This window comes from Triticum dicoccoides, chromosome 3A (genome assembly GCF_002162155.2).
Source record: "Triticum dicoccoides isolate Atlit2015 ecotype Zavitan chromosome 3A, WEW_v2.0, whole genome shotgun sequence".
Lineage (NCBI taxonomy): Eukaryota > Viridiplantae > Streptophyta > Magnoliopsida > Poales > Poaceae > Triticum > Triticum dicoccoides.
In genome coordinates, this window is record NC_041384.1 from 17,707,602 (window position 1) to 17,720,945 (window position 13,344).

The following is a 13,344-nucleotide window of genomic DNA, read 5'->3' on the forward strand; positions in this document are numbered from 1 at the left end:
GGACTAACCTTACACGTACGCTTACGTGAGACCGGTTCCACCGACAAACATGCACTAGTTGCATAAGGTGGCTGGCGGGTGTCTGTCTCTCCCACTTTAGTCGGATCGGATTCGATGAAAAGGGTCCTTATGAAGGGTAAATAGCAATTGGCATATCACGTTGTGGTTCATGCGTAGGTAAGAAACATTCTTGCTAGAAACCCATAGCAGCCACGTAAAACATGCAAACAACAATTAGAGGACGTCTAACTTGTTTTTGCAGGGTATGCTATGTGATGTGATATGGCCAAAAAGGATGTGATGAATGATATATGCGATGTATGAGATTGATCATGTTCTTGTAATAGGATTCACGACTTGCATGTCGATGAGTATGACAACCGGCAGGAGCCATAGGAGTTGTCTTTATTTATTGTATGACCTGCGTGTCATTGAACAACGCCATGTAATTACTTTACTTTATTGCTAACCGGTAGCCATAGTAGTAGAAGTAGTCGTTGGCGTGACAACTTCATGAAGACACGATGATGGAGATCATGATGATGGAGATCATGGTGTCATGCCGGTGACGATGATGATCATGGAGCCCCGAAGATGGAGATCAAAAGGAGCAAAGTGATGATGGCCATATCATGTCACTATTTGATTGCATGTGATGTTTATCATGTTTATACATCTTATTTTCTTAGAACGACGGTAGTAAATAAGATGATCCCTTACAACAATTTCAAGAAGTGTTCTCCCCTAACTGTGCACCGTTGCGACAGTTCGCTGTTTCAAAACATCACGTGATGATCGGGTGTTTTATTCAGACGTTTAAATACAACGGTTGTTGACGAGCCTAGCATGTACAGACATGGCCTCGGAACACATGCAAAACACTTAGGGTTAACTTGACGAGCCTAGCATGTACAGACATGGCCTCGGAACACGGAGACTGAAAGGTCGAACATGAGTCGTATAGAAGATACGATCAACATGAAGATGTTCACCGATGATGACTAGTCCGTCTCACGTGATGATCGGACACGGCCTAGTTTGACTCGGATCATGTAATCACTTAGATGACTAGAGGGATGTCTATCTAAGTGGGAGTTCATAAGATGAACTTAATTATCCTGAACATAGTCAAAAGGTTTTTGCAAATTATGTCGTAGCTCACGCTATAGTTCTACTGTTTAGATATGTTCCTAGAGAAAAATTAGTTGAAAGTTGATAGTAGCAATTATGCGGACTAGGTCCGTAAACTGAGGATTGTCCTCATTGCTTCATAGAAGGCTTATGTCCTTAATGCACCGCTCAGTGTGCTGAACCTCGAACGTTGTCTGTGGTTGTTGCGAACATCTGACATACACGTTTTGATAACTACGTGATAGTTCAGTTAAACGGTTTAGAGTTGAGGCACCAAAGACGTTTTTGAAACATCGCGAAACATATGAGATGTTTTGAGGGCTGAAATTGGGATTTCAGGCTCGTGCCCATGTCAAGAGGTATAAGACCTCCGATGACTTTCTTAACCTGCAAACTAAGGAGAAAAGCTCAATTGTTGAGCTTGTGCTCAGATTGTCTGAGTACAACAATCATTTGAATCGAGTGGGAGTTGATCTTCCAGATAAGACAGTGATGTTTCTCCAAAGTCATTGCCACCAAGCTGTTGGAGCTTCGTGATGAACTATAACATATCAGGGATAGATATGATGATCCTTGAGGTATTCGCGATGTTTGACACCGCGAAAGTAGAAATCAAGAAGGAGCATCAATTGTTGATGGTTGGTGAAACCACTAGTTTCAAGAAGGGCAAGGGCAAGAAGGGATACTTCATGAAACGGCAAATCAGCTGCTACTCTAGTGAAGAAACCCAAGGTAAAACCCAAACCCGAGACTAAGTGCTTCTGTAATAAGGGGAACAACCACTAGAGCAGAATTGCCCTAGATACTTGGTAGATAAGAAGGCTGGCAAGGTCGATAGAAGTATATTGGATATACATTGTGTTAATGTGTACTTTGCTAGTACTCCTAGTAGCACCAGGGTATTAGATACCGGTTCGGTTGCTAAGTGTTAGTAACTCGAAACAAAAGGCTACGGAATAAACGGAGACTAGCTAAAGGTGAGCTGACGATATGTGTTGGAAGTTTTTCCAAGCTTGATATGATCAAGCATCGCACGCTCCCTCTACCAAAGAGATTGGTGTTAAACCTAAATAATTATTATTTGGTGTTTGCGTTGAGCATAGACATGATTGGATTACGTCTATCGCAATACGGTTATTCATTTAAGGAGAATAATGGTTACTCTGTTTATTTGAATAATACCTTCAATGGTCTTACACCTAAAATGAATGGTTTATTAAATCTCGATCGTAGTGATACACATTTTCATGCCAAAAGATAGTAATGATAGTACCACTTACTGGTGGCACTGCCACGTAAGTCATATCGGTATAAAACGCATGAAGAAGCTCCATATTGATGGATCTTTGGGCTCACTCGTTTTTGAAAAGTTTGAGACATGCGAACCGTGTCTATTGGTGTATATGCATGAAGAAACTCCATGCAAATGGACCGTTTTGACTCACTTGATTTTGAATCACTTGGGACATGCAAATCATACCACATGGGCAAGATGACTGAAAGCCTCATTTTCAGTAAAATGGAACTACAAAGCAACTTGTTGGAAGTAATACATTTTGATGTGTGCAGTCCAATGAGTGCTGAGGCATGTAGTGGATATCGTTATGTTCTTACTTCACAGATGATTTGAGTAGATGTTGAGTATATTTACTTGATGAATCACGAGTCTGAATTATTGAAAGGTTCAAGTAATTTCAGGGTGAAGTTGAAAGATCGTCGTGACAAGAGGATAAAAGATCTATGATATGATCATAGAGATGAATATCTGAATTACGAGTTTGGCGCAGAATTAAGACATTGTGGAAATTGTTTCACAACTAATACAGCCAAGAACACCATAGTGTGATGGTGTGTCCGAACATCATAACTGCACCCTATTGGATATGATGCATACCATGATGTCTCTTATCGAATTACCACAATAGTTTATGGGTTAGGCATTAGAGACAACCACATTCACTTTAAATAGGGCACCACATAATTTCGTTGAGACGACACCGTATGAATTATGGTTTAGAGAAACCTAAGTTGTCGTTTCTTAAAGGTTTGGGGCTGCGACGCTTATGTGAAAAAGTTTCAGGATTAAGCTCGAACCCAAAGCGGATAAAATACATCTTCATAGGACACCCAAACAGTTGGGTATACCTCCTAATTCAGATCCGAAAGCAATATGGATTGTTTCTTGAATCGGGTCCTTTCTCGAGAAAAGTTTGTCTCGGAAAGTTGAGTGGGAGGATGGTGGAGACTTGATATGGTTATTGAACCATCACTTCAACCAGTGTGTAGCAGGGCACAGGAAGTTGTTCCTGTGGCACCTACACCAATTGAAGTAGAAGCTTATGATAGTGATCATGAAACTTCAGATCAAGTCACTCCCAAACCTCGTAGGGTGACAAGGATACGTACTACTTCAGAGTGGTACAGTAATCCTGTCTTGGAAGTCATGTTGCTAGACAACGATGAACCTATGAGCTATGGAGAAGCGATGGTGGGCCCGGATTCCGATAAATGGCTTGAGGCCATAAAACCCGAGAGAGGATCCATGTATGAAAACAAAGTGTAGACTTTGGAAGAACTACTTGATGGTCGTAAGGCTGTTAGGTACATATGGATTTTGAAAGGAAGACAGACAATGATGGTAAGTGTCACCATTGAGAAAGCTCGACTTGTCGTTAAGATGTTTTTCGACAAGTTCAAGGAGTTGACTACGATGAGACTTTCTCACTCGTAGCGATGCTAAGAGTCTGTTGGAATTATATTAGCAATTACTGCATTATTTATGAAATCTTGCAGATAGGATGTCAAAACATTGTTTCCTCGATGATTCTTGAGGAAAGGTTGTATGTGATACAACCGGAAGGTTTTGTCTATCCTGAAATATGCTAATAAGTATGCAAAGCTCCAGCAATCCTTCTGAGGACTGGAGTGAGCATCTCGGAGTTGGAATGTATGTTTTGATGATGATCAAAGATTTTGGGTGTATACAAAGTTTATGAGAAACTTATATTTCCAAAGAAGTGAGTGGGAGCACTATAGAATTTCTGATGAGTATATGTTGTTGACATATCAATGATCAGAAATGACGTAGAATTTCTGGAAAGCATATAGGGTTATTTGTAAAGTGTTTTCAATGGAAAAACTGGATTAAGCTACTTGAACATTGAGCATCAAGATCTATAAGGATAGATCAAAACGCTTAATAGTACTTTCAAATGAGCACATGCCTTGACGTGATCTTGAAGGTGTCCAAGATGTATCAGTCAAAGAAGGAGTTCTTGCCTGAGTTGTAAGGTATGAAGTTAAGACTTAAAGCTCGACCATGGCAGAATAGAGAGAAAGGACTAAGGTCGTCCCCTATGCATAAGACATAGGCTCTACACTATGCTATGCTGTGTACCGCACCTGAAGTGTGCTTTACCATGAGTCAGTCAAGGGGTACAAGAGTGATCCAAGAATGGATCACAGGACAGCGGTCAAAGTTATCCTTAGTAACTAGTGGACTAAGGAATTTTCTCGGTTATGGAGGTGGTAAAAGAGTTCGTCATAAAGGGTTACGTCGATGCAAGCTTAACACCTATCCGGATAGCTCTGAGTAGAGATACCGGATACGTATAATGGAGCAACAATTTAGAATAGCTCCAAGTAGAACAGTTATTTGGAATAGCTCCAAATAGAACGTGGTAGCTGCATCTAGGAGATGACATAGAGATTTGTAAAGCACACACGGATCTGAAAGGTTCAGACCCGTTGACTATAACCTCTCTCACAAGCATAACATGATCAAACCCAGAACTCATCGAGTGTTAATCACATGGTAAATGTGAACTAGATTATTGACTCTAGTAAACTCTTTGGGTGTTAGTCACATGGGGATGTGACCTTGAGTGTTAATCACATATCGATGTGAACTAGATTATTGACTCTAGTGCAAGTGGGAGACTGTTGGAAATATGCCCTAGAGGCAATAATAAATTGATTATTATTATATTTCCTTGTTCATGATAATCGTTTATTATCCATGCTAGAATTGTATTGATAGGAAACTCAGTTACATGTGTGGATACATAGACAACACCATGTCCCTAGTAAGCCTCTAGTTGACTAGCTCGTTAATCAATAGATGGTTATGGTTTCCTGACCATGGACATTGGATGTCGTTGATAACGGGATCACATCATTAGGAGAATGATGTGATGGACAAGACCCAATCCTAAGCCTAGCACAAGATCATGTAGTTCGTATGCTAAAGCTTTTCTAATGTCAAGTATCATTTCCTTAGACCATGAGATTGTGCAACTCCCGGATACCGTAGGAGTGCTTTGGGTGTGCCAAACGTCACAACGTAACTGGGTGGCTATAAAGGTACACTACGGGTATCTCTGAAAGTGTCTGTTGGGTTGGCACGAATCGAGATTGGGATTTTGTCACTCCGTGTAAACGGAGAGGTATCTCTGGGCCCACTCGGTAGGACATCATCATAATGTGCACAATGTGACCAAGGGGTTGATCACGGGATGATGTGTTGCGGAACGAGTAAAGAGACTTGCCGGTAATGAGATTGAACAAGGTATCGGTATACCGACGATCGAATCTCGGGCAAGTACCATACCGCTAGACAAAGGGAATTGTATACGGGATCGATTGAGTCCTTGACATCGTGGTTCATCCGATGAGATCATCGTGGAACATGTGGGAGCCAACATGGGTATTCAGATCCCGCTGTTGGTTATTGACCGGAGAACATCTCGGTCATGTCTGCATGTCTCCCGAACCCGTAGGGTCTACACACTTAAGGTTCGATGACGCTAGGGTTATAAAGGAAGTTTGTATGTGGTTATCGAATGTTGTTCGGAGTCCCGGATGAGATCCCGGACGTCACGAGGAGTTCCGGAATGGTCCGGAGGTAAAGATTTATATATAGGAAGTCCTGTTTCGGCCATCGGGACAAGTTTCGGGGTCATCGGTATTGTACCGGGACCACCGGAAGGGTCCCGGGGGCCCACCGGGTGGGGCCACCTGCCCCGGGGGGCCACATGGGCTGTAGGGGGTGCGCCTTGGCCTACATGGGCCAAGGGAACCAGCCCCTAGAGGCCCATGGGCCAAGATATAGGAAAAAGGGGAGAGTCCTAAAGGGGGAAGGCACCTCCGAGGTGCCTTGGGGAGGATGGACTCCTCCCCCCTCCTTATCCGCACCCCTTCCTTGGAGGAGGGGGCAAGGCTGCGCCTTCCCCCTCTCCCCTGCCCCTATATATAGTGGAGGGGAGGGAGGGCATCCATACCTGAGCCCTTGGCGCCTCCCTCCCTCCCGTGACACCTCCTCCTCTCCCGTAGGTGCTTGGCGAAGCCCTGCAGGATTGCCACGCTCCTCCATCACCACCACGCCGTTGTGCTGCTGCTGGATGGAGTCTTCCTCAACCTCTCCCTCTCTCCTTGCTGGATCAAGGCGTGGGAGACATCGTCGAGCTGTACGTGTGTTGAACGCGGAGGTGCCGTCCGTTCGGCACTAGGATCATCGGTGATCTGAATCACGACGAGTACGACTCCATCAACCCCGTTCACTTGAACGCTTCCGCTTAGCGATCTACAAGGGTATGTAGATGCACTCTCCTTTCTACTCATTGCTGGTCTCTCCATAGATAGATCTTGGTGTTACGTAGGAAAATTTTTGAATTTCTGCTACGTTCCCCTACAACAAGCACCCAGAGCTTGGTACTCCAGGTTGAGTTCGCAATTAAAATGTTTTGGTTTTATTGCTTCCAAAGCTGATACATCTATGTTTATTTATAACAAGGCAAGAGTAGTAATTTTTGTGCTCATTTATGTGAATGATATTATAGTTGCAAGTTCATCACAAAGTGCTACTAATGCTCTCCTGCATGATTTGAATTCAGAGTTTGCCTTGAAAGATCTGGGAGACTTGCACTTCTTTCTAGGCATTGAAGTCAAGAAAACTCAAGATGGTATAGTGTTAAGTCAAGAGAAATATGTCAATCAGCTTCTATCCCGCATGGGGATGACAAATTGCAAGCTTGTGTCTACACCTTTGTCATCTTCAGAGAAATTGTCAGCATATGAAGGGGAGTTACTTCAAGAGGAAGATAGTACAAAGTATAGAAGTACTGTTGGCGCACTACAATACTTGACACTCACTCGTCCAGATATTTCCTTTGCGGTTAACAAGGTTTGCCAATACCTCCATGCACCTACTACTGCACATTGGTCAGCTATCAAGAGAATTGTAAGATATGTCAAGCATACTATGGGGATAGGACTTCATTTCAGACGTTCTAGTTCCACTCTTGTTAGTGCTTTCTCTGATGCTGACTGGGCAGGTTGCAGTGATGACAGAAAATCAACTGGAGGCTTTGCAGTATTTTTTGATCCTAATCTTGTGTCATGGAGTGCCAGGAAACAGGCCACTGTGTCTAGGTCAAGCACAGAAGCTGAGTACAAGTCTTTGGCCAATGCCATTGCAGATATTATTTGGATTGAGTCATTATTGGATGAGATGGGAGTTAAACGGAACCATATATCATGCTTATGGTGTGACAACTTGGGAGCAACTTATCTGTTTGTCAATCCTGTGTTTCATGCAAGAACTAAGCATATAGAGATTGACTTTTATTTTGTGCGAGAAAGGGTGGCAGCAAAAAAACTTCAGATACGGTTCATTCCCTCCAAAGATCAAGTGGCGGATGGATTCACTAAAGCACTTCCAGCAAAACTATTTGAGGAGTTCAAGAGGAATTTGAATGTAGGATAGTTGAGATTAAGGGAGGGTGTTAGAGTTTATGTTTATCTTCACATGTAATCTCAACTCTACTCTATCTCCCTCCCGTAGTAGTTTGAATCTCTTCCTGTAAACCAAATCCTCTTCTTGTACGCCACGACGAGGGCCTCTTCTGGTCTCAATATATACAGACCACGCGGCTCTGTCGAAGAGTAGGAATGCTTCTATAATTCTTACACTAATCAGATTGCTTGCCACGTTGGAATTGCCGTCCTTGTATCGAGTGCGGTATGGGTTATGCCTAGGGCCAACCAGCCAGAGAATTGCGACGGCAGCAACAGCACAGTGGGGCTAGGCAAGGCGTGCCGTGTAGGACAACAGCGGTAGGCCAGCAACAGGGCGCACTAACGCAGCGCGGCACTGCAGCAGACGGGCAAGGTTCCGTACGCGGTCCAGGGTAATTGGAACCAACCGATCGGCAGCACTTCAGGTGCTAGTTTTGCCCTTGCTCTACCTCTATACTTTAGGGTTTTTGATTGTGGCGTCGATTCATTAAAGATCAAGAAATACAGGAATTAATTAAATTTTATCATTGTGGCAACGTCAAGTGCTGAAAGGGTTTTTTCTGCAATAAATTTCATGAAGCATAGCCAACCATGCACATGTTCAATTCCTGCTGTTCGTCCATCACATTATTGCAAATTTTCAAAATGCAATTTTGAAATGTGTGATAGTCTTTTCATTATAAGATAGAAGAAGACGATATAGCTACCACAGAACTAGTGTTTCCTCCTCTATCAGCTCCAACATAGATTCCTATCATATCCTAAATTCGCAAAAAAGAAAATCCTACCATATCCTTGGGACGGTGAGGTTAATGTTTCTCGTCATGTAGCGATATTTGGTGTCAGCTGCTTCAGATCTGTTTGGGGGTTCAACAGCAACGACTCTGTCCTTAGGGGCATTTGCACGAAGAATTTATAGCTGTCGTCGAGAAGGTCAAGCCGTTTCCGGTAGGTGAGCAATGACAATGCGGTGTGCCGACGGCTTGTTCTGGCGGTGGTAGTGGTTGTTTTATGGTCTCGGAATCGCTATATAATTTTTATTTGGTTTGAGGTGATTCATACTTCCAATGAACTTTTATAATAGGTCTAAATCCTTTCCGGAAAAACATGATATTGCTAATATATGCGATTTGAATGTAATAATTGAATTTGATACTTGTGAGAAGTATGAATGTAATTCCGCAGCACTTTGCATACGTTTACATTTGAATATTATTTTTGTGGTTTAGGAAAAAAGAGAGGCTAACTCCTAGTTTTTTTTAGGGGATCTACTCATAGCTAGGTCCACCCTAGCGTCAAATCCTAGATCCGTCGATACTCTCAACTTCGCGATGACTCCTTGCGAGGTTTTAGGAGTAAATCTCTCAAGTTTCCACACAAAAATAGGAATAGAAAAGGAAAAAGAGACACCTAAAAAGACACGGCTCCTTACGACGGTTTCTCGCCCCGAGCGCTGCTTCATATCTCCCCGCTCCCATCGACCATCGTGCTGAGATCAACGCGGCGCGCGGGCAGGGTGGAGAGGTCGCCGGCAAGGGAGCAGCAGTCTTCTCTTCTCCCCTCTTTCCTTGGAGGAGGAGGCCACCGGCTGCAGCGGTCGCGCATGCCCTGCTAGGTCTTGTAGTGGATAGGCCCCGCGAGGCGACCACGTAGTTTCAGGTACGGCTGCATCCCTCTCGATTCGGGACATCTGCCCTTTGATCGCCGGAGTCACGCTGCTACGCTATGCCAGTGCAAACTTTTAGCCCTAATAGATTTCTTCTTTTACCGCTTCTCTGTCAGATTATTACTTGCATATATGCATTGTCGACCGTACCTATTAAGGGAAATCAGCTCAAATACCCTTTTCTCCCAAAACAAGAAAGGCCAAAAAATGTGTTAAATACCCTTTGCAAATTATTACTACTTGTTCTGCTGCTTTTCCTAAAGTAATTGTCATTCCATCTTAGAAGTCTGTTGTGTTCCATGGCTTTTATCCATGTATCTTGTGGAACAGGTGAACACGCATTCAGATTGTATTGCCCAGTAGGTTTGTGTCTCCGTTGAGTTTGCAAGCAAGCGAGGATATCTTAGAAGTTTGTTGGCGATGGAAGGTCGTAATGCTAATACTAAAAGGAAAAAAGTTGAAGCGGAACGAGAGGGAGAGAGCAGCACAAAGAAACTGAAGGTCACCATGGGGGTGGAGACCCTCGACTGTCCCATCTGCTATGAGCCCCTCAGGCCTCCGCTATTCCAGGTAAATGCAGTACGTGTATGTACATTAACTTTCCTTTAAACTTAAGCTTGTACCCCCTCTGTAAATCCCTCTGTAAACAAATATAAGATCTTTTAGATCACTAAATTTTATATTTCTTTATAGAGGTATTATTTCATCTGTGATAAGAGCTTTTTTTTTTGAGCATATCTGTGATAAGAGCTGAAGATAAAAGAAGAGCTTTGATAAATCAATCACTGGAAAAAAGTGTTTATTATGAAATCTTACATAATAGCTATGGTAACTGACATAGTAATAAAATGTGTTGTCATGTGGCACTTCAATTCTTTCTTTCTGTCAAGGTTTGTTCTCACGAGGATCTTTTCTATTCCACAGTGCTCTGTAGGGCATTGCATATGCTCATCTTGCCGTGGGAAGCTGGACAAGAAATGCCCTGTGTGCTCTATCAAAACTTCCTTCAAGCGCTGCTTTGCGATGGAACATGTCGTCCAAGAAGCCAAAGTTGCTTGCTCCAATGAAAAGTATGGGTGTGCCGAGGGGGTCATCTACTACCAGAAAGAAGAACACAAGAAGGCATGCCTAAATGCCCCATGCTCCTGCGTGGAGTCCGGTTGTGGCTTCGCTGGACCAACAAAGGTGCTCCTAGACCATTTCATCATCCAGCACAAGTGTATGTCTACAATCCTCCCAGACTCCGGCACGGTGTCACTTCGCTTACAGCCGGGGTTACATGTTTTGCGATGCACCGAGACCAGCTACTTTTTCTTGCTCAACATGTCATCAGAGCCTCTTGGATATGCCATCTCAGTCACCTGCGTACAACCAAACGTTACGGAACCCAAGTTCAAATGTAATATGGAATATGACTGCATAATGACCGGCTGCCGTGAAAGTATAAATTGCCACGTAAGAAGCTCTTCACTCTCTGATGGGCTACCGATAGTGTACGACTTAATAATTCCCAAGGGAAAGATTTCTGATGATCCAAATGGTATCATGCTCGAAGCCACCATTCTCAGCAGATCATGTCTTCGAGGAAAGGGTTCGACTCCTGATATTCAACGAACGTCATATATTAAAACTGCTAATACTGCTGCTGCTGCCGCTATCGCTGCTGCTGCTGCTGATGATGATGACGATGATTATGATGTTGATGATGAGGACGACGATGACGATGACGATGACGATGACGATGACGATGATGATGACGACGAGGACGACGACGACGACGATGACGACAACAACGATGACGATGATGATGATGATTCTTCAAGCTCATCGTCGTCATCTTCATCGGCACTGTCGGAGTCTCGACAAGGAGGAGAAGGAGTAGGAGGCGGGCGGGGACGAGGGCGAGGGCGAGGACGTGGGACAGGAAGAGGACGGGGACGAGGACGATAAGGGGGAAAGGGCAGGCCCGTACATCCACAGGTGCAAGTGGAGCCGCTGCACAGGGCCCCCAAAAATCTGGGGCCCCCAATTTTTGTTCAAGTACTATATATATATATTACTAAATCCTGAGATTAACAAAGAGGAAAGACTGGATTGTTAAACTGCCAAGAAAAATAAAGTGCAGCCCCAGCCAATTAATCCACCAAGCCCCAACGGAACAGCAGGCCCATGGCCCAACTCATCTCTCTCACGGAGAATTCCAGAAGACTGAAGACGGATCGAATTCCCCTGTTCTTTTCTCTCTCTCTACAACTCTATTCCTCGAGACCAGGACTCGCCGGCGGCTGGCGAATTAACTCGCTCGCAATTAACTCGCAGACTCCTCATCTCCTTTCTCGGATGGCTTCCCAATTATTATCCAAGAAGAGAGCCGTTGATGGCAAGTACACAATGAACTGCAGGTTCGTTTCCGCATCAATCTATAAATTAGGGCGTTTTCTACTGCTTCTTCCACTGATCCATCAATCCATCCATCGTCCCCTTAGAAAATCAAGAGGTTGGAACAGGCCTGGGTTGGAATCTCGCTGCTTGGTGGCCGCAGTCCTTGGAGGTGAGCAATCAGAGCACCAAGCGCCCCCGCCTGATGATCTGCATCCGTGAACAGTCAGCAACCAAAGGTTGTTTCGCCCCCTTTTCACCCCTTTTTTAGTTGATCTGTTGTTCTTTCTTGCATTTGTGTATCCTTGGTTTTTCTTAATTTTCTAAGATGTCTTCTAGTTCTAAACGCCCTGGTAAGAAGTATAAATCTGGGTATGAAAAACGTACAAAGAAGAAAAAAGCTGAAAATCTTATTCATTCTCTGAAGGGGTCTCTTGATAAATTTGTTGTGAAAGAACCACAAGTTTCTTCTGAAAATCAGAATATAGAGGCTGATGTTGATGATAATGTTGACAACATTCAGGTTGAGAATACTAATCCTGATGAGGCTAACCTCCATGGAAATGTCGTTGGCGCTAGTGTTAATGAAAACATGGATAGTTCATCTGATAAGAATAACATGGATGCATCTTCCGATGGTAATGTTTCTTTCCGGCCAGATATATTTGATCCAAGGAATTGGGATGCCCTTGACTCAAAAGCGATTGACATCTTGGTAGAAAATGGTCCCAAAAGAGATTTAACTATAAAAAAAGGTCAGAAGGATAAAAATAAAAGATGCTTTTCTTCGATATTTTACACAAGAGTTCTACCAAATGGAGAGAAGTGTGATAGAGATTGGCTTGTATACTCTAGAGAACTTGACAAGGTATTCTGCTTTTGTTGCAAATTATTTCGAAAGGGGCATGTAAAGGGTCATTTTCCTAGTGAGGGTTTTAATGATTGGGCACATATTAGCATTAGAATTAGAGAGCACGAAACAAGTGCCGAACATGTTCTGAATATGGTCACTTGGTATGATTTGCGACTACGGTTGCAAAAGCATCAAACTATTAATTGTGTAGCGCAGCGACAACTTGAGAAAGAAAAGGACCATTGGAGAAAAGTTCTATTTAGAATTCTTTTGATGGTAAAATTTCTTGCGAAACACAATCTTGCATTTCGTAGTACTAACTCGACATTGTATCAAGATAATAATGGAAATTTCTTAGGCTTAGTTGAAATGCTAGCTGAGTTCGACCCAATTATTCAGGAGCATGTTAGGCGCATAACAAACAATGAAACTCATGTTCATTACCTTGGTCATGGGATCCAAAATGAGTTAATACATTTGCTTGCTTCTGCAATTAAGTCAGAGATGATTAAAAAAATTA

The 13,344-nt window shown here is 43.2% G+C and overlaps 1 protein-coding gene across 1 annotated transcript; it reads left to right on the plus strand.

The window, feature by feature from the left end:
• Positions 1 to 10,012: 10,012 nt before the first annotated feature.
• Positions 10,013 to 11,731, plus strand: LOC119271758 (putative E3 ubiquitin-protein ligase SINA-like 6). Its single transcript, XM_037553458.1, has 3 exons — positions 10,013 to 10,162; positions 10,517 to 11,183; positions 11,718 to 11,731. The coding sequence occupies exons 1-3, from the start codon at positions 10,013 to 10,015 to the stop codon at positions 11,729 to 11,731; spliced, it is 831 nt and encodes a 276-aa protein (XP_037409355.1).
• The last annotated feature ends 1,613 nt before the right edge of the window (positions 11,732 to 13,344 follow it).